Genomic DNA, 20,699 nt, shown 5'->3' with positions numbered 1-20,699 from the left:
AATTTTAATCTAAAATGTATTAGGAAGAAACTTAATGATTTAAAAAAATTTCTCTTGTTCTGTGGTTTAATTATTTATGTTACTTAAAAGTATGTTTTTCTTGCTCTCCAAGATATATTGTGCAGTGCTAAAAGGCTGAAATTGCTCATGCAGCCACTGAGCTCGATCCATGTGAGAACAGAGGCTTTGGCCCTCACAAAGTTGGAGGTCTGGTGGTATTTACTCATGAGGCTGGGACCTCAGCTGCCTGCTAACTTTGAACAGGTAATACAACTGAAAATAGTCACAGTTTAATCAGTCTGTGTGGAAGGTGTGAAGCTACATCTCGTCTTTGTTACCGTAACTTAACTCTGTGCCTGCTTTCTCCTTCTCTAGTTTATTGTTAAAATAAAACTCTTAAGGAACCAAATCTGACCTTTGAATTGGTGTGTTATCATTTGGACTATATGTGAAATCTTTTTAAAGCCCCAAAATATTTGAGACATATCTGAATGTTGTGTGAGCATCTGGGGGAAAATCTCCAGTGAGTGCAGAATACTAATAAACATAAGCACAGTACAGAAGGACTGCTTTGTCCTTTCACTGGGCAAGTGTGTGCTTTGGAAAGTACCACAGGAAAACATGCTGAAAATACCACAAAACATTTAGAAAAATGCATATAGAGAGAAAAATGATGCAGGTGTTTCATTGCTACTCACATTATTGCTGGAATATACAGAATGTTTTTATTAGGTTTCTGAATATCATTAAATTAAACTTCAGGGAGGAAGTAAAGAAAAAACAGTCTTACCTTTTTAGTTATGGTACAGTCAGATCTTTCTAGCATGAGTTTTTGTGTCATCTAGCCATTTCTAATTCATGTGTCACTATGCATATCTTATACAGCATCTTTAAAATGTTGTTATAAGTGCCCAGAAAGTCTGGAACACTGATGCTGTGAGCAGCAGTACTATCTATGATACTTGAAACCTATGGTTCTTTGTGGCTTACGGCTTGTATGTCATACCTGTTTTCACTGAGGAGGCTTGATGTCTTTGCAGGTTTGTGTACCATTAATCCAAAGTACTTTAAGTCTGGATTCTTCTCCTGCATTGCAAGGAACTCCCTCACGTGTACCAGCCAACCAGAGTTTAGTCTCTGCAACCCCTGTGCAGAAATCAGGTATTAAAATACAAGCCTGCTTCCAACTCTGTTCCAGGTGCTGAAAGCAGTTTGCTCTAGTTAACAACTTTGTGCTTTTTCATTTACAGTGAAACAGTATTTTTTTCTGTATGCTTGTTGGAGAGCTCAGTGGTAGTGATTTATATTGGTTAAAATTAGGCTGCTGTAGTCAGTATTTCAAGTTTATAAAATTGTGCTAATCAAATCATGTTGAGGACCAGTTTTCATGTCCTGAATTATGTTCTTCTGCAAAGGAGCTTTTGTTTGAAATGTAGCTTTTCATGTATTCATGTGCTGTTTATCATTTCTATAGTATTTTTAGTTTCTGCTTGATTAGTAACCCAGTACACAATACAATCACAGTACATCAGTAGTTTGGGCACTTGAAAAGCATGAAATCACATCTACTTGAGCTTTACATCTTAATGCCTGAGATAGGGAATGGTCTTTTTTCCCCTCTGTATGGAAAACCCAGAATTCACAGCTTGTATAGACTGCTGTAGCAGTCTACACATATTCTATACACTAAAGCCTCAGTTATGTTGTGGAAGTGTCCTGGATGTGTAGCTCTTCATTTGTTCCCTTTCTTAACAAAAAAAAGCTCATCTTAGTTCTGTGAGATTGTAACTGAGGTCATAATCAGACCTGTTAGACTTGGGTTCAGTGTAAAAGTTTCTGCTCTTTCATAGCAGTGGAGTGATTATATAACTTGTGTATAGCATAGCTTGTGTCTTGTTCTGCAACCACAGCTTCTGTGGAGACTTGTGTCATCAAAATGAAGTTTGGCATATGGGCCTGTGCAGTCTTTGGAAGATGTTTGTACTTCCAAAGTACATGGTTATGACTGTGATGTTAAACTTTTCTTCATTGGAGCTCATGCTAGGTTTCTCTCTGGCTTTTAGAGGTCTCTTTTAGCCAGTGCTGTTCTGTGATTTCTTCTTTTCATGTTCATTTGGGCATTTGGTCTACTGGATCTTTCACTTGATTGCAGGTGAAACACAAGACATTGTTATTTTTCTTCACCCATATAGGTCCGTACCCTTTTGCAAGTCCAGCCACACCAAGGATGAACTTGAACTCTAGCACAGCAGGACTGGTGGTGATTCCTTCCATTCAGCTTTTAGGAATCGAAATGCTGCTTCACTTCTTGATGGGACCAAAAGTTTTAGACTTTGCTAAGCAAAACAAACTTGTGCTTAGTTTAGGTATATGAGTTATAGTTCTTTTTGAAGTGCTTTCACATGATCTGAAATGCTAATTTTGCTGCATTTAAGGATATCTACTAGAATGAAATGCTTTGAACATTTAAAACTGTCAGTTGTCATCTGTAATACTAGAAGTTGGGTTTATGTTAAATGCTATAAGTGGGCACAGATCCTTGATTATTTTTAAGGCTTGTCTTACCAGTAGACTGCAAAAATAAAAGAGTTATGAAATGTGTTTTTTTTTTGTTCTAGAGCCTCTGCAGTATCCACTGATCGGTAGCCCTTCTTTTTTTTGTAAGCATGCCAGCACATTTATCAGTGCAGTTCAGGATGGGTTTATAGCAATTGGAAAAGAAGTTCCTGGTAAGAATTTAATGGCAAAATTCTCTTTATTTTCTGGAAAATAAAGTGGGTAAAGGAAACACACGGAGAAATAAGCACTTGCTGTAATGCTTTGGTGTTACATTAAATAAAACTGCTCAGACTTGCTTTGAACACTTGCATCAGTTTTGGGTTATGTTAAAGTCCACTGTTTTAACACTGTATTTTAACTGCAGTGTTGTTCAATGCTTTTATTACAAACTGAATAAAAATGTTATCTTGTAGATTGTACGCTGAATGTCATATGGAAGGACATAACTGGATATGTGAAAACAGCCATTGAGTCAGGTAAAAAGTGTACTTTTTTGTCACTGCTGACCAGTTAAGAGTTGTTTTTTAAGATTAGACCTTAAGTAGTGTTTGCTTCATTGCTGGTAAAGCTTGGTTGTAGATATCATCATCAGTCCTTTCTGAAGCAACAGCTGATACTTTTTGTGATGCTTACATTTTTGTGTGACAGATACAAAATTATAGTGATCTATTCCAGTGAGGATTATTAGGGAAGGCATGAGAGCGTATGACTGCATGTGCATTGCATGTAGCAGTAAGGAAGGCATTAAAGCACTTGAACTGCTTTTCTTGCTGAAGAAATCTTTCCAGTTCCAAAAATCAACCAAACCCCTCCTCAAGACCTTGGTGTTGACAAATGGAGACATTCAGTGTATTACTGAAATGAACATAAAGTCTTTGTTATGTGACTGTTGCTACCTGTTTAAGTAAATTTTCATACTATGATGTCTCTAAGATGTGTAGAAGTTGTTCCATAATTTAAAAATGAGTTCATTGCTCTGTGAAGGCTTTGAAAGTCCAAAATATTAATAACGAAATCCCTTATATTGAAAGATCTAACTGAAAAGCATAAGAGAAACAAAGTGCACTGCTTGGATGGATGCAAAATTTCACGACTTTTTTTAGCGTGTCAGTGTTAAGGTTGTTAATGATACGTAGGTGTTGCCACTTTACTAATAAAACTTGGGGGCTTTATTTTTATTTAAACCTTGAGGTTTCAGTTATGCTGTTCTTCAGAGTGAGACTTGATATCTGAATCTATCAAGCATTCGTTATATGTTTATAAATACCTACAGAATAGTTTTGATCTTACAGTACTTAAAGTTGTAAGTAATTGTCAAAGTGGCCATTGTTTTGGTGTGCTGTAACTGTAAATATGCTTTATTCTAGGAAATAAGAAGGAAAAGCAAGGGTCAGAAATACTGACTATGTTGCTCCAGGCCTTAAAAAACACTGTTAATTCAAATTCTCTTCCAGTGCAGAAAATACTGGTAAGTTGGGTGGGTTTGTCTTCTTATTTTCACTGAAGGAAAGCAGTTTTTACAATTTTGTTTTAATTTGTGGTGTTACTTCAATTCTTTGTGTTATTTAAAGTATTCAAGGCCTCAGTAAAAAAATACTTGCATACATCTCTTTTTTTTTTTTTTTCCCTGCTTAGTCCCTCATTGATATTACTGTTAAGGAGTTGCCTCCAAAAGTACTGGGATCACCAGCTTATCAGATTGCCGATATGGATCTTTTAAACGTAAGTCTGAATTCAATCCAGAACTCTTGTCTTTATATCTGCTGAACGGTATTAGGAAGTCATATTTGTACAATTTACAGAGCACTTCCTAAATCGTGAGATCCAAATATTTCAGGAAATCACATTCCTTGTTCCAGAATGCATACTTTGTCTCCAGCCCTCATTTCAGATGACTAAATTAACTGTCTGTAACTAAAAATGGATATGCTGGAAGTACGGTAATATCAAAAGGGGATTGCTCGCAGTTGTGTCATGATTTAAAATACAGGTTGCAGATACTTCACAAGGAGGCTGCGTAGTCAAACAGTGTAGTACTACTTGTATACTGAACATTGGCGTTTTGGGGCAATATTCTGAAGTCAACAGAGTGAAGCACTTAAAGGTAGAATGTGTTACTCCTCAGGAAAAATTTATCTGCACAGAAGCAAAGCCGAGAATGTCGTGCTTAGACAGCATTATTTCAGAACAAGTTTGTAAGTCATGGTGGGCTAAAGCATTTGCCACGGTCTACTGCAGGAAAAGTAGGGATACTCATTAGTAGGCAGAACTATTCTGTCCTACTTTGGTCCTCATGAGCCCTAAGGGGAGGGCTGCCATGTGTTCTGTGCACTGTATAGGAAGGTAGGAGCAAATGACAACAAGTTAGAAAAATTACAAAACTGAAAAGTAACCTGTGAGGAAAGGCTGAAGTGACACTTTTGTTTGTGTGTTTGGAGTGGGGCAGGCTAAGAAGGAGTGTGCTGCCTCTTAGGTTTATTAAATATCTAAAAGGTTGCTTAGAGACTTTTAAAACTGAATGATGATGAACTCTTCTCTTATGATGTCCACCAGTAGAAGGAAGGCAACTTGTTTATTTTGCAGCAGTGGTAATAAAGCTTTTTTAGGCTATTTCCCCTCACAAGTGTTTTATTTGCATTTGGAGGCTTTTTCTGACTTATATCTAAGTCAGAATTTCATTAAGGGGTTGAAACTTTAACTGGTGGGTATTAAATGCATTTAAATCAATACTCGAACATTAGCAACCCTGTAATACTTGTAATAGATTTTAGGAGCATTTGTCCAAAGGCTGTCTGGCTGAATCCTTGAAATATGCAAATCTCGGGTAGCTCCGTCTTGTTCCGGGCATCATCACACACACTGATAGCATTATGTGCATCTGCCTTACCATGGTGCCTGTCGTTTCAAAGCAGGAATGGCCAAGTACTCTAAAACCCGCAGTCTTTGAAACAGAAAAGTCTGCTGTTTCAGTGATAGTGTAATTGGTATTCTGCCAAAGCACCAGGACCTAGGAGAAGTGTTATTTTGAACTGTTAGAATTGATGATTTTTGACAACATTCAATAATTGTAGGTTTCTGGCTTAGAGTTAAATGTAATATATAGATACATGTGTGAGGAAGTTGTTCCATTTCAATGTATATGTTGTTTTGACCTCTTAAATTTCTTTTACAAGGGAACACCAGCTTTGTTCTTAATTCAGCTGCCTTTCCATAATGACCTCTTGAAATGCTGTGTAACAGATGAAAGGTATGTGGTGGTGGTTGTGTATAATGAGCTTCCAATAGAGCTTGTAGAAGTTTTCCCTAACTTCAGCTAAAAAAATTATTTTACCTATTTAACTTCCTTCCCTAGATTCTTTGTAATTCTGGAAACGCTTGTGGGTTATGTTTTGTCTGGGCCTACGTCTCCCCTGGCTTTCACTGAATCTGTGATCTGCATTATTAATCAGAATGCAAAGCAAGTGGAAAATAAGGAGCATCTTTGGAGAATGTGGAGTATTGTTGTTAATCCGCTAACTGACTGGATTAATCGGGTATAGTGGCTTTTTGTTCTCCTCCCCACCTCCCAAAAAAACCTCAGGAAAACTGTGCCTGTCTTCTGTCTTAGTGTATTTTTAGGAACTTCATGTCTTGAAGTGACAGTAACATTAAATAAGCAGCATTTTTTTAAAACATCCCTAACTGGAGTGCAAACGTTTACAGTAAGGTAGGATGAAGGGCAGTAGTGGTGGTTTAAAGAGTGATCACTCCTCAGTACAAAGTCCAGTGTAGTGCTGGGAAGGTTCTCCTTTTTCAAGATGATAAATGTGTGCTTCAAGCCTTCACTCCTTGAAACACTTTTGCTGCTACAAAGGTCAGAAGCCTTTCCTCCAGGGGCTTTTAAATTCTGAACATTAAGAGGCTTGTTTGCTTTATATGAAAATAGAACAAATACAAAGCCATGACGTTTAGGGTGTAATTGGAAGGGTGTCTCTTAGACTTCTTGACTGGAAGCCTCACTGAAAGCCATATAAACTCTAATATTCAACAGGCTCTGCAGATTACTTGCTAGAAGTAATTGAAATATGGGAGTTGTTGAGCTCTAGCCCTCACTTAGTCACTAGACCTACAAAACTAAGATTTTACGAAGGAAGTCTTAGTTGCTTTAAATAAGTTGCTGTCATCATTTACTGCAACCGAAACAAAAACCATACAAGACATTTTCTAACTGATTTTTTAGTCTTGGAATGAAATTGTTTTGGAATTTAGAAGCAGTGCTTTTTATCTCTGTAATTAAACAATAGGATCAGCTTCAGCTCTTGAAAGAACTGAGACTGATTTCAAAATGTCACTGACAGTTGAGCTTGCACAGATCTTATGCACAAAGCAAACATTTAAAACACCCGTATTTGTCATTAAGTTTTTGCTACTTAGAAAATTGTTTTCTCTTTGCAGACTAATGAAGTAAACCAGGGGGATGCACTGGAGCACAACTTCAGTGCTGTTTACTGTGCATTGTTGTTACCAGTATCACAGATCTTCCCCACTCAGGGATTTCCACAGGTAATAGTGAATGCAAAATGTTGATTAGTAGCAATGTGGGTTTTGTAAAATCTCTGAGGTACTACCTGATAGTCTCATAGTAGAGTTTGTAACCAATATCTGTATACATTGGACCACTGCTCCAAGGTTGGATTTCTTGAGTTACATCAGTTTTGACAGAAGAAAGCTTAAAGCAAGGGTTTTTTTCTCTTTGCACAGACATTAATATTTATAAACTTTTTCTTTCTGTTAAAGGCAACTATGAAATCCTTGTTGTGCACTTGGTCAGACCTGTATAGAGCATTTGCTCGCTGTGCTGCTTTAGTTGCAACAGCAGAAGAAAATCTATGCTGTGAAGAACTTTGTGCCAAAATAATATCTGGGCTAGAAGGTGAAACTCCAGTAGTGAGTATAAACCGGTGATATTGAACTATCTAAATACTTTAGCAGTTACGTTTTAAATTATATAAAATAACCTATTGTAAACTCTAATGTAGTGCTTTCTATAACTGAAAGTGGTTTAGGTGAGATTAAGATAAAGCTGTAACAAAATTCTGTGTTACTAATACGAGTTGAAATTGATATAAAAGAGTACAAATAATGATAAAACATAAATATTAGAAGTGAATCAGTCTTTGGACTTGTATTCTAACTATTTAAGTAGAAATGGTTAGTGAATATCATCATGATAAATATTATTTGTCCAGTTGAAATTTATGTATTTATAAAGTGACTTCAGGCTGGATTAACAAATGCCACAAAACGAGGCACTTTGATTAGGAAAAAGGGTAGAGTAGCACTGCAGAATTCAGAGGGCAGAGCTTGCCATATTCCTGGTACCACCAACCTTGTATGCTGAAATTTAAAGACTACTTTTGAAGTGCTATCAAGGAGAAAGTTTTTGAAAAAATAACCTTTACGTTTATCTACTTGCCTGTTTGCAAGCCCATATCATATGGGGAGATAAAGTGTCTGTAGGTGTCAGTGAACATCAGCTTTGCAGCATAAAATCCTTTGTGCTTCCAAGTTGACCATCTTTTGAAAAGAATACTGTGAAAAGAGCAAATGAGAAACGGCTGAGAAACAGAATTTGAATCCTGGAATTTGCAGGATTACAGCATTCTAGCTTACTTTGGATGCTGCTGTATCCCAAATATAAGCTTCAGTTTTCACAAATTAATAATTAAGCAAGCTCAATCTAAACACCTTAAAGCTTTGGTATGTAAGTTATATTGAAACTAAACTTTCTTTGGGCCACATTATCAGTGTTTTAAAAGCAAGTTTTATATTAATTAGAAGAATTTATGATGGATTGAAGAAAAAAAACAACCGTTGACCCATCTTTTTCCATGTACCACAAGCACTTGTGCTTCCTGAATGCTAGTGACAGTGTCATTGTTATTCCTGCAGTGACTTCTCTGAAAATTAGGTTTTGTTAAGTGCACACTGACTTCTAGTGATGTGTTTTTTGGTGGATTCCCAGTGCCTTCAACTGTAATACTTCTGGTGCACCTTCTTAAATCTAGCAGTTTTTTGCAGCTGAATGTTTACTGGTTTGCTTCTTTAGATTGTGTGGTTATGCCTTACTTGTGTAGTGTAGGAAGACTCAATCTTCAGCTTGTGTAAAAGTGTTTATTTTAAAATGTAATCTTATCTGTGTCTGTCTGATAACGTGGACAGATTTAATCCACTTTTAAATTTAAAAGCTGCTTGAATTGCTTTCCTGAATGGCCAGCATGTTTTCTTCTGTCACCATTGCTCTTTTGGGCTTTGCTGATGACTTCTGTTTCCTCCTCAGATGATTTCAATGATGGAAGGTCTCACTCATATTTTATCAGTCATGGCTGACTGCATCAACTTTGCACCATACGATACTAAATATCAGCCAAAAAATAAATGTAAGGAAATACTTGAATAATATTGGGGGTTTCAGTGTCTTTTATTCCAGAGTTGGTAAAAACTAGTGTTATTGTAGATGCAGAAGTGATGACTGTAGGGTATCAATGGTGCGTATGTGCTACCCACGCTATCTAAGCACTGAAGGACCTGACAAAAAAATCATAAAAAGGAACGAAAAGTATCACCCAGTATGGATATTTGAGTATCAGATCTTTCCTATTTGTTGAGCTGTTGAGCAGTTACTGTGTAGCCTGATAAAATGCATCTGTAATGGATGTAAGCATTGAGACCACTTCACTTCTCAGTTCATTGCCAAACACAGCTGGTTTCTGAAGTTCGATTTGTATTTTCATTTCTGATTTCATTTTTGCATGTGGAATCTGCAGCTTTTGCTTTGTGCAGTCGTAATCTGAGGTAGTAATGCTTGAACATAATCCACAGTCTAATTATGTAATACCTGCCTAAACCTGACAGTGAACTTTGATGTAACATTTGAAGCTGCTTTGCATAAAATAGTCAAGAATAGGTTTAACAGAAGACAAAAGGTCACTGTATGTGAAGTGTTGTTTTGTTCCTTACTCCCATTTACAACTACTAAAGCTGAAGAAATTATTTACAAAATAATGTAATTCAGAATAAAACTCAAATTATTGATAATTTCTCTGCCCCATATGAATTTGTTAAAATAATAAGACATTGTGTTGGACTGCTGAAAGAATTAAATTACTTAATAGGAAGTGCTGATGAGGAAAACTACGATTGAAGCCCACACTTACAAATGAATAAGCTACTAAAACTTGATACTTCCACCTCCCTCCTCTTCCCCTGTCCCAGAATTTTTGTACCAGCTGGTATCTGTGGGGTGGTTGCTGTCTCTTTGCGAGTAGGCATTAAAGACACTTAAAAGCATTGTCATTTATCTGACCAAGCAGAAGTAGAAATAAGAGGAATAGGACTCATATCTATAGTGGGATTATAAAATGATGCAGTAAGAAATGTATGTCTAATTTTAGGCCTGGTTTTAAATTGTATGTAGGTATAGTTTGGGAAGCAGAGTTCAGTTTCTCACGTAGACTGAAAGTTCAGATGTCTTTTGTTGTAATTCATGTTGTTACATAGAAAACCCTAAGTTTTAAAACTTTTTATGTTAGCTCCACAGACAACTACAGATTGGTCTAAGAAGAAAAAGGAGCCCCTTGGAAAGCTTGCCTCTCTGTTTAAACTCCTGGTGATGTTACTAAACTCTTTCCATGTGTTCAGTTCCAAAGAAATCTGTTCAGAAACATTGGTCTCTGTCGGTCCTTCAATTATTGCTGTTCTTCACAACATCATCAGCCACGTTTCATTGCCTTCAGTGATTGGGACTATGTTTGCAATTTTTTCAAAACCTATGGCAGTGTTTTATGAAAGAACAAAGTGAGTATTTTAAGAACGGGTGGAAGTCTGGATTCATTGTGTTGCTGCGTATTGGTGAAATTTCCTGTGGTCTGTGGCAAGCCATGTATCTGAATAAATATAGCTCACAGGGTTTCAGGGCATTGGCACTAATTCAGCTCTTGCTGAGTCTCACCTTTGAGAGCACCATGTCTGTCACTAGGTTCAGCCCAGCTGGTAGGTACAGGTTTCGTAGTGCATCCACACACCACAGAAAGGATGGGTCTGCCAGGTAGTTGATAAGAGCTCCCCGTTTCCTACAATTGCTGTGTAAACACAGGGTGCTGGGGCTGAGCAAAGGGGCGGGCAGCCTGACCTGTGTGAGGCAGCATGTCGTATTGCAGCCCACAGCACAGCCCTGCTTGCCACTGAATTCAGTGGGGTTCAACCCCCCCATCCCTGAGCAGCAGCCTCCTTTGTAATGCTTGTCTTCAGGAACAAACCCAAACCTACCTAGCTGTACACAAAAGGAAACTTAAAGGCTTTCTGGAAGTCTGATTGGTAAAACTGCAGTCTCTTCAGAGTTGATCTGTTGTCATCTCTGCATGACCGAAGTGCTGGTTTCTGCCTGCTTTTTATTTTCACTGCAGTGAAGATACTTATTAACAATGATGTATTTTCTAGTGGGCAGGAACTGTGTAATGTTTTGTAGGAAATGTAGAAATCATAATTAGTTGATGCACACTAAAATCCTGGAAGTTTTTAAGCAGAGGGAAGTACTGAGAAATGTTCCTTTGCTCTTCGCTCTTCTCATGTGGCTTTGTTTTTTTAATTGTTACAGACTTTTCCTCCCAGGACATGATGAAATTACTGGGGGCTTGGTGGGAAGGGGCTGGCAGAGGCTTGTCTCTGATCTGTTGATGCAAGAGTTGTACACTTTGCTTGAGATAAGGAAGAGTGCAGCTTCTGGGGGTTTGGGATGAGAGGATGGAATAGGATAGTATGGGATGCTGCCAGTCAGCCTGTACGAGTTTCACTGAAACTTTTACTGAAACTTGAAGTAGGGCTGCCACCTCTAACCTAAACTTCATCAGGAGTTTCTTGTCTCATAGGCAAGACCCTGCTTGTTCCTATGTCAGGTTCAGCTGAACACCACCTCTCTCCATCTCCCATCTCATCTGCTTTGGTTTGAGCATTGTCTTAGAATTATCATTAAAAGGGAGAAGTAAGCGCTGGAGGTATAATGTTGAAGGAAGGCATATCCAAGCAATACAAGTCTGGGGACCTCTTCAGGTTTGAGACCACAGGTTTATAAACTGAACTGCTAAATGCAGTTTTCTCACATTTTTCAGGATGGTGTATCCAGGAATTTATTTATGTGAAATGACTTCATTTAGGCAGTACTTGGCAGTGCTGGGGAACGGTTGGACTTGAAGATCTTAAAGGTCTTTTCCAAACTGGTTGATTCTATGATTCTATTCTATGTTTATGGGGCCTGGGAAGTCTGGGGAGAGGGGTCAGAGCAGAAGGCAGTTAGAAGTCACTTCATAAGAAAACTTTTAATCTGAAGTTTGTACCAATTACTGCTGTCTTACCACTGATTTCTCGTAAAGTTAACATCTAAGTGTCAGGAGGGTTAAAGGGAGTTTCTTGAAACTATCCACATCAGGAGACGTTTTAATCATCCAGTGGGAGCGTAGTTTCACAACATTATTGCATCGGGTTGTACAGTAAAACCAGTGTGCAGTGCTTGAGTGCATGATGTGTTTAATTCTTTTGGGATAAGTGAGATGGCAAAATCTAAACTTTATTGTTTCTGTTTTGGCAGGTTTGCTGATGTATCTAAAGTATACAGTAATCTTAACAACAAGGTAAATTTGCTGGAGAAATAGCTGGGATTCTTTTGGGAAAACGAGTGACACGAGTTTTGCCATTGCTTCTGTATTCTAAGCAAAAAATTAAAAATACACTGAAGGCAGAGATTTAATTTAATTTATTTTTTTTCCTAAAAATGTAGCTGAGGGGAGGACCACTAAACTCACTGGTTCAGACTTTGTGTGCTCTGCTGTTTAAACTTTATTCTTCAGGCCATACTATTCTATGGGATAATGATTTTTAAATAACATTTTAAACTTTTAAATAGTGAATATGTGGAAAAAATGAATTAAATAAAACACCCTATTGTTTCTTCTCTCCCTCAGCTGGAAAAACTCCTGGCCGAGGTTATTCAGTCTTTACAGTCTCACTGCACTGGGTCTTACGATAGCAAACTGCTGGAGCAGATTTCACCGTTGCTCTGTGTAGCATTTCAGCATAAGAGCAAACAGATCCGCAACCAGTGTGCCCAGTTCTGGAATGCAACATTCGCCAAGACTACAGCATTGGAGTATCCTGAAGAGTTAAAGTAAGAGACGGAGTATTTTGTTTTTAAAGGAACACATCTCAGGTTATGTACAAATGACTTTGTGTGGCTGTAGCCACCATTTGTATTCTGCTTTTCATGCAAGCTGGGATACCTGCTGGTCTTGTTCCCCCATCCCTCTGTAAGTTTAAAGTTCTTTTCTTTTGAACAGATCTGTGTTAAACCAAGCCAAAAAGAAAATTCCACTCCTGCTACCTGGTCTTGAAAGCATTGAGGGAGCCGAAGAATACAGTGGCCCATTCTCTGATGCGGTAAATATTTCGTTGACGCCATTGGTTGCTTCGTTGTGTATAACTCCAGGGGATCATTTAGAAGGTAGTGGCACAGTCAGTTTTGATTTTTTCTGTGACTGGCCTACACTTGCTGCGTGTTTAGAATGAGAAGCTACTCAGTGTAAGCACTGCCAGAAGACTGAGCTGGTCCATAACAGTTTATGCATTTTAAACTGGGGGCTCTGCTAGCTTGCTTGACGTTTTTTAAGTTGTCCTCTATGTAATTTAGAGGAAAATGGGAGTGTGGGATGGTTTAGTTGAAGAAATTAATACATCTCAGGAGGGGTTTGTGAGCTTGAGGTGTCTCCATACAATGCCTTCAGTGTACTTTTCTTTGAACAGATGGAAAATTCACAGCTGGATGCAAAGATAAGTGGAATGGAAGTAAACTTGGGTCAAAACCGAGGTTCTATACTGGCACATATGAGTGAACAAAAAGACGAAGTACAAGACAAGTCTAGTAATGGGCAAGAGACATCTGCAAAGGTGAGATGTCTGCAGATGGGTGTGAGAGTCAAATCCATTCTGTTCTGTAGTAGAACATCCTGTGTGTTGCTGTAGGTGTTCAGTAGAAACTAATGGCTTCTGGGACGATGAAACATTTTTCTGTCAAACTTATGCTGTATAGCACACTTCAGTTAAGCATTCCTGCTAAAATTCTCCGCTGAGCTTACAGATTGCTGAGTTTTAAGGAGGTCTCATGGAGGGCTGCTTGAGGGATGGGGGAAGTGGCAACCACATACAAAGTTCACCCCTGGGTCTGGGTGCAATTGTGACTGAATTCAGGTCCTGAGGTGGGTCTTGGTTCTGGTAGACCTGTGCTTGCATGCTCTGAATTGGTCACACACACTAGAGAGCATAGGTTATTGTATTCCTAAGGAATGGCTGACTTAGTAAACAGTAGTAAATAATATTCCCCAGGAGCATTGAGGTATGTTCCCCTCTTACAGGCTTTGAACTTCAAGATGTCAAAGTGCAGGAGCTTGCTTACAGGCATGGAGGAGAGGCTGCAGGATCTCTCCTAGTAGTAATATTGGGAGGCAAAAACTCATTGATGAAGAAAATCATCACCTAATGAGGGATTTGTGTCAGTTAATGTTTTTATGTTATGTGTATATATATTATATAGCCACTGAAAGATCAGTGGTTTATTTAAGAACTATTCTGTTTAGGATGACTGTACCTGAAGTAGAAAAACACTTCCAGTTCCTCTGTTTTTTTTCTATTTTTTTTTCTTTTCTGTAGTTGAAACTAGAATTTTCATCTTTGAAGGCTAAGAGTGAGATACTTCTGGAAGAGGAGAAATCCACTGATTTTGTGTATATTCCTCCAGAAACAAAAGCAAGAGTACTGACAGAACATCAAAAAGAAGTGCTTAGGTCAAAGAGGTCTGTGACTTACTCTGTTGTAAACTTAATGTGGAATATCATTGCACTGACTATGTCAGATTGACAGAATTTCAGTTGTTGTATCAGACTACTATAGGCAATTAAATCTTGCTCTTTCATGCAAAGTTTAAAGCTAACAAAGTTCTTTGCTTTACTATTTTAAAGCAACCACATTACTCTTTGATCTGTAGTGACTATTTTTATTAAGTATACTCTGTTAATTGTTAGGAGTTTGATAATTTTGAGTTTGCATTTTTATGTCACAACTTCTGCCATGTAAAAAGGAAGATGTAATTTTTCTTACATCATTGAAATTAAAAGTTTTTTACCTTACCTGAAAGAAAGACTTCTAAAATTGAAGAGATGAACTTACGACAGCAGCATTATCTCAAATTAGGATATTGCCAAGACTCATCTTAATTGCAAGGGAATGTTTAGAATTATCTTTTTTTTAATGCAAGAAAATAATACCCAGAGTATTTTCAGGCAGCAAAAAAACAGGGTAAGCAAAATTTATGTACAGTGGTGCTTGACAGGAAGTTGGTTAGATTCTCTATGTGGATCAGTTCTTTGCGGAGTGCGATCCCAACCACACCTTTTTTCTCCAAAAGCGTGTTCAAAGTGGAAAAAAAATTAATGCAACTGACAAGAGCAGTCTGGAAATAAGGAGATAAATAATGCGCTGGTTCTGCTTTGCATTTTGCTGTGCCAGTTGAGGTGTGAGGTTGTGTAAGCCAGTTGCAATATTGCATCTTTCCTGCCTGAACCAGAGAGTGGAGCATGCAGCTGCAGTGCCTCCGGACATTTCACATACATTCCATTGCTCTTTGTGCAGCATCCCCTACTGGGATGCATGTTGCTGTTCAAGTGGTCTTTAGGGTTTGGACATTCAGTCCACCTCATACAAGCATTTGCTCTCTTGTCATGAATGTGTTGCACTAGCCTGCCCTCCTTTTAGTTTTCCAGTAAAAGAGTCTGACTTCCCGTTTCTGGTTTTGTTTCAGAGTTGGTATTCCTGTTATGTACAACAATTTGGATGCATCACAAGATAGTACCTTATTTTCTCAGTATACTCAGAGCCAGGAAGATTCTTTGTAAGTAAAGGGGACCAGTGTGTACATTGAAGGTGTCCCCGCTTTCTGCAACACTTCTAATTCAAGTAACTTCTATTTCAGGGAAAAATCATCTTTAATAGAAAATGCAAAAGAAGATATTAAAACCAAGTCTCAGGTAATTTCTCATTGCCTTACAGTAATTAAGATACCAGAATAATAACCATACTGGTGATGTTCTCTTCGTATTAGTAGCTCTGTAAGTAATGGCATAAGTTTTTTACTATTGGCCATTATATGGTTTTAAGATTGATTTGGAAACTCTTCAAACAAGAAGTACTCTCAAATGTATTAGCTCACAGGAATCATTTCCTTTCTCTGTATTGCTTAACATGTAAGAGTATCTTCTCTTTCTCTGGCATCTGCTATTTTTTCCATGCCCAAATGATACTGACAGAGTCTGTGACTGTGGAATACACTGATAGTGGTTTGTATTTCATTCTCATCACCAGATGAGAATTCAGTACTGTTATCAGGGTTCTTTGTGCTGTGTTCTGCTTTGTATAATTTAATTCAGAAGGGGCCAATCATTATACATTTTGACTTCATTTCAAAACGTGAGGATTTATATAATTAGATTTAGTGTGGATGTATTTACGTTACACACCTACAGATATTGTAGGGACTACGGTCAGTCATGTCTATGTGCTACCACTGACTAATGTTTTAGTGGGGTGAAATACCCCAGAGCTACAGCACAGGACTTGCTCCAGTGCTGTATTGTCTTATGATTCAGTAATCACAGCACTGTTGCTTTCTCTTCCATAACACTTCTTTTCCTAGTGGATGGGTTTTGGTATGCATGATGATTTTCTGGAACTGTTTTCACTGTTAGAAGTCTTAATTTCTATGTTACTCTAGCAGACCACGCTTTGAACAGCTTTGCTAAGTTTCCACCTTTTGAACTTCTTTTGCATGAAACTGTAAGGGCCTCAAGAGGATTAAATAGTAGATATTGGAAATCGTAAGTTGCAGGGGGGTTGGAACTAGATGATCTTAAGGTCCTTTCCAACCCTAACTATTCTATGATTCTGTTAATCCCCATTAGGAGAGGAGTTGTCTTTAAGCAGCTACAGTTCCAAACACACAGTAGGTAACTACAGCAGAATTTTCATAAAACCTGTTTGAATAGTAGGTTTGTTAGTATCTGGCAAAACCTACGTAAAACGGTTTTGCAGTTCTTCATGTTTTAGGATTAAATAGCTTTAAAAAAAAAAAACAACGAACCACAATCTTTATCTTTCATAACTACTGAAGGACAGATAACAAAATAATTGGAAAGAAGGGTGGCTTGGAATCCCCTTTGGCTGTGTTGTTTTCTATCCCACCAGGACAGTTTTTAAATGTTTTATCCATAGCCAAACTACAATATTTGCTGTTTGTATTTTTGGGACAGGAAGAAAATGCAAAGAGTGAAGGATGCACCAACAAATCAGATAATCCTCTTGAGAATGCTGCCTGTGTGAACAAGTCACAAGTTAACAGTGGGGAAGAATCAGGAAGGGAAACAAGTGGGATGATTCTGGAGGAGCCATCAGCTGGAGAGGGATCAGAAGGAAGTACTGTGGAAACAGCTTCGACGGAGCTGTTATCAGGGAATGAAAATACTTCAAATGTCAGCAACAGTTCAACCTCAAGTGACATAATTTCTGGAACACCACAGCCTGCAAGCCGACGACAGTCTTTTGTTACCTTGGAGAAATTTGATAGTTCAGAGAAGAGACCCTTCAGCCTTTCAGCATTGGGTGATGTATCAGAGACATCCAGAGGTGCTTCTGTGGCAGGTAAACAGGAAAAGACTAGTGCTAAACTGGAAAAATCTGGAGAAGAAAATAAAAAGCCTACAAAAAGTGAACAAATATTTACTGCAATACGAAGGCTGACTCGCAGACAGAGTAAAATGGATCACCAGGGGAATAAGCAGTCCAAGTCATTAATCAGGTCAGAACAAGAGAAAAGCATACAAGAGTCTTCTGCTTCAAAAAGTACAAAAAGTAATCTGTCTTCTGCAGTAGAAGATGTGGAACGCAGTCTTCTTGCTCAGTCCCAAGTTCTTCATTCTACAGAACTAGAAATTAAAAAAGCTGAGGATTTGATAGCAGAAACAGAAAAGACACAGGCATTAGATACAGATTCTAAAGAAAATACACCCCCAGAGATGACTGCGTCATCCGACCAGGTCACAGGCGATGACAGTCAGGCTCATGTGTCTTCTAGTCAGAAAACCCTAAGACGTTCTTCAAGACGGCGATCAGAAACTGTAGAAGGTACAGCAGGTAGTCAAGATAAGGAAGATGGCCACCAAAAGAGAGACAGATGGAAAGACAATGAAAAATCTGGGCAAAAGAAGGTGCCACAGGCTAAAGATGATTTATCCCAAAAGCAGAAAGCAGTTTCTGGGAAAGCTACAGAAAATAAGAATAAGGAAAGCAACTTACCTGAGAGAACTGCAGAGGACTGCAGCTCAGAGGAGTCTCCTGGTTCAGCAGGTCCTGATGAGGAAGTGGACAAGACTGCTAGGAGATCAGAAGAGAACTTGAAGACAGACACAGAAAGTCAAGACTGTATCTCAAGTACAGCAGGTCAGAAGTTGGAACGCCCACGATACCACACAAGAAGAGCTTCACAAGGATTGCTTTCCAGCATAGAAAATTCGGAGTCTGGTGGCTCTGAGGCCAAGGAAGAAAGCATGAGGAAGAAAAGATCTGCCAAAGTGAAAAATAGAAGTGATTTTCTTGAAGGTAAATTAAAAGATCTACAGCCAGGAAGCCATAGCCATGAGGTGTCTTCCCAAAGAAATGAAACAAAGGATCTGTTGGAAGCAAGCAAAGGGGAGCTGAGCTGTGAAGTCAGCACAGATCCTGCACTGATGTCTGAACCATGTGACCCAAAGACCCAAGTGACTTCCACAGATGCTAGCAAAGTTGTGGAATCTGCCATCTCAAAGGATTCATCTGGTGTGCAGGACAAGAGTGTGGAACAGAACAAGAGGTACACACTGATGGAATCGGTCACCAACCTGTGTGTAGCTGATCCAGATCTGAAAGCAGTAGAGAAAGGCAAAGATATCGTGAAACAAACAACTGTAGAGGACTGTAATGCAACCGTTCTGTCTGAATGTGTATCCACACCAAATACTTCAGGTGGTGATCTTTCCTTTTCACAAATACCCGAGTGTCACCACAAAAGAAGCAAAAGGCTGAAAAAACCAAAGAGCTGTAGCTGCTGTTATAAAAAGTTAAAGGAAGATGTATTGTCGCTGACTGAATTAAAAAATAAGAACACTCATGAACCAAGTGAGCCACAAATCACCCCAGTTCAGACGCCTGGCAATACATCAGAGGTGTCCAGTAATTCACATTTGGACAAGAGCTTGTCCATGGCACCTTGTGCAATGAGCACTCCACTGCATCCTCCTAAGGAACCTAGTGCCTTTAACTTGGAAAGAAAGGGATCATCTGAGGATAACCTGGAAGGAAAGAGCTCTGTACTGGAGGAGGATCTAGAAAATCCAGTATGTGTAGCAGGTGAAATCACTGACCCTGTAGTAGAAACGGAAGAACTTGCTGATGAGGATGGCCAAACTGAACAGTGTCTGTCCAAGTGTGTGCCAGAAGAGCCTGGTGGAAGCAGTCTGGTTGCAGAGAATCAAAATGAAGAACCAGTAGCTACAGAAGAGGAAGAAACTGGTCTGAATGAACAGCTGGAGGAGATACCTGAGGCAGTAGTTGTTAGCAAGCCTGATCAAAAACAGATGAATGAGCAAGAAAGCAGTTGTGGTGATAAAGAAGCAGATGAGAATACTGTAGGAGAAATGTGTATTAATCAAGATAAAGAGATAAAGGAGGAATTAGAGGAAACTGAAATTACAGTGCCTGAAAATATGGTCTTGGATAAAGGAGATGCAGTAGAAAATAACATCGTGGATTCACCTCAGAAGCCACAAGATGATGATTCTTTAGTGGTAGTTAATGAAAGCCCTAATGGTGTGCAAGCACGCTGCATGTGGTCTCCTTCAGCTTCTCCGTCCACAAGTATTTTAAAGAGAGGTGTAAAAAGAAATCAAGATGATGATTCCCTGTCATCCCCTAATAAGGTACTATGGTGTGATTCATGATGTGATGCTTGCAATTCATTCGGTTCATAATCAGGACGTGTAACAGTACCTGAGTGTAATGAGTTTCCAATACATTGAATTATTGACTGTATTTTTTGTTGTAAATGATGTTACACTGAAGACGTAGAGATTTCTTTTTGGAACGTGCAAGCCCTGACAGGCTTGTGTCATTACAGGGCTCAGGGTGAGGAGTTTTATTTTCAAAACAGAGCCCAGGTCTGGGCTGCTGCCTGGGCTGCAGTGCAACACATCACTGCAGAGCTGCTGTAATCAGGGTCTTGCCACCACGGTTTGAGCAGCTTGGCAAAATGCATGTGCTGCTCCTTTCAGCAGTGAGGAAGCCACACTTCCTGTCCTCACTGAAACACTATCTGTGTCATTCGAGAGTGTTAATGACTTATTTTAAATGGAGCTGTTCTGTCTCCTCAGACTGACTTCCCCAGAGTGTTATGGTTTGTGTCCATGCTATAAAAACTACTTCTCTTTTCTAAAAACAGATTCGTCGAGTCTCTTTTGCAAATCCAATTTATCAAGAAGGACTGGCAGATGACATAGATAGAAGAAGCCCTGTCATTAGATCCCATTCTTCACCATCTTCCCGAAGTCTTAAAATTTTATCTAATATTCAGGTCAAGGTAAATTCTGTTACTCCTGTATATCACAGGTACTCACAGTTCTTGTTTGTCATTGGTAATGTTGCCTTAGTGTGTGTTACAATTGTAAGAGCAGGGAATCAGTATGGGTAAGAAACCTTGCTGATACAAGGTTTAGCTGTAACTGGTTTAGCATGATTCTTTCTGTTACTCTCTGAAGACAAGTGCACTCTGAGGTCTAGATAGCTAGGATCTTACAATTAACTGAATTCCTGCGATCCTGAGAGATATTTTTTCCTCTTTTTCTATCCAGCATATTACCACTCCAACCAAAGGATTTCTGTCCCCAGGATCTCGTAACCCTAAATTTAAGAGCTCAAAGAAGTGTTTAGTAAGATGTGCTTTGGTTCATGTATTCTTCTATTTTTTCCCATATTCAGTT

General features: G+C 38.7%; 1 protein-coding gene across 1 annotated transcript in view; it reads left to right on the top strand.

Annotated features, from left to right (window-relative positions):
* Positions 1-20,699, top strand: part of RIF1 (replication timing regulatory factor 1) — a 34,738-nt gene that overhangs the window by 10,538 nt on the left and 3,501 nt on the right. Inside the window, exons 9-31 of the mRNA XM_005153741.3 lie at positions 113-264; positions 1,041-1,161; positions 2,193-2,366; positions 2,619-2,729; positions 2,973-3,035; positions 3,927-4,027; positions 4,195-4,281; positions 5,733-5,806; positions 5,912-6,092; positions 6,994-7,101; positions 7,336-7,485; positions 8,879-8,978; positions 10,131-10,395; positions 12,182-12,224; positions 12,555-12,757; positions 12,927-13,026; positions 13,390-13,533; positions 14,293-14,435; positions 15,440-15,529; positions 15,611-15,665; positions 16,944-19,643; positions 20,162-20,299; positions 20,571-20,648. Of these exons, the coding sequence (XP_005153798.2) occupies positions 113-264; positions 1,041-1,161; positions 2,193-2,366; positions 2,619-2,729; positions 2,973-3,035; positions 3,927-4,027; positions 4,195-4,281; positions 5,733-5,806; positions 5,912-6,092; positions 6,994-7,101; positions 7,336-7,485; positions 8,879-8,978; positions 10,131-10,395; positions 12,182-12,224; positions 12,555-12,757; positions 12,927-13,026; positions 13,390-13,533; positions 14,293-14,435; positions 15,440-15,529; positions 15,611-15,665; positions 16,944-19,643; positions 20,162-20,299; positions 20,571-20,648 (5,381 nt within the window). The remainder of the gene's footprint in view (positions 1-112; positions 265-1,040; positions 1,162-2,192; positions 2,367-2,618; positions 2,730-2,972; positions 3,036-3,926; positions 4,028-4,194; positions 4,282-5,732; positions 5,807-5,911; positions 6,093-6,993; positions 7,102-7,335; positions 7,486-8,878; positions 8,979-10,130; positions 10,396-12,181; positions 12,225-12,554; positions 12,758-12,926; positions 13,027-13,389; positions 13,534-14,292; positions 14,436-15,439; positions 15,530-15,610; positions 15,666-16,943; positions 19,644-20,161; positions 20,300-20,570; positions 20,649-20,699) is intronic.

Source organism: Melopsittacus undulatus, chromosome 4, assembly GCF_012275295.1.
Source record: "Melopsittacus undulatus isolate bMelUnd1 chromosome 4, bMelUnd1.mat.Z, whole genome shotgun sequence".
NCBI lineage: Eukaryota > Metazoa > Chordata > Aves > Psittaciformes > Psittaculidae > Melopsittacus > Melopsittacus undulatus.
Note: the sequence above shows the minus strand (reverse complement) of the source record. Positions and strands in the feature narration are given on the sequence as shown.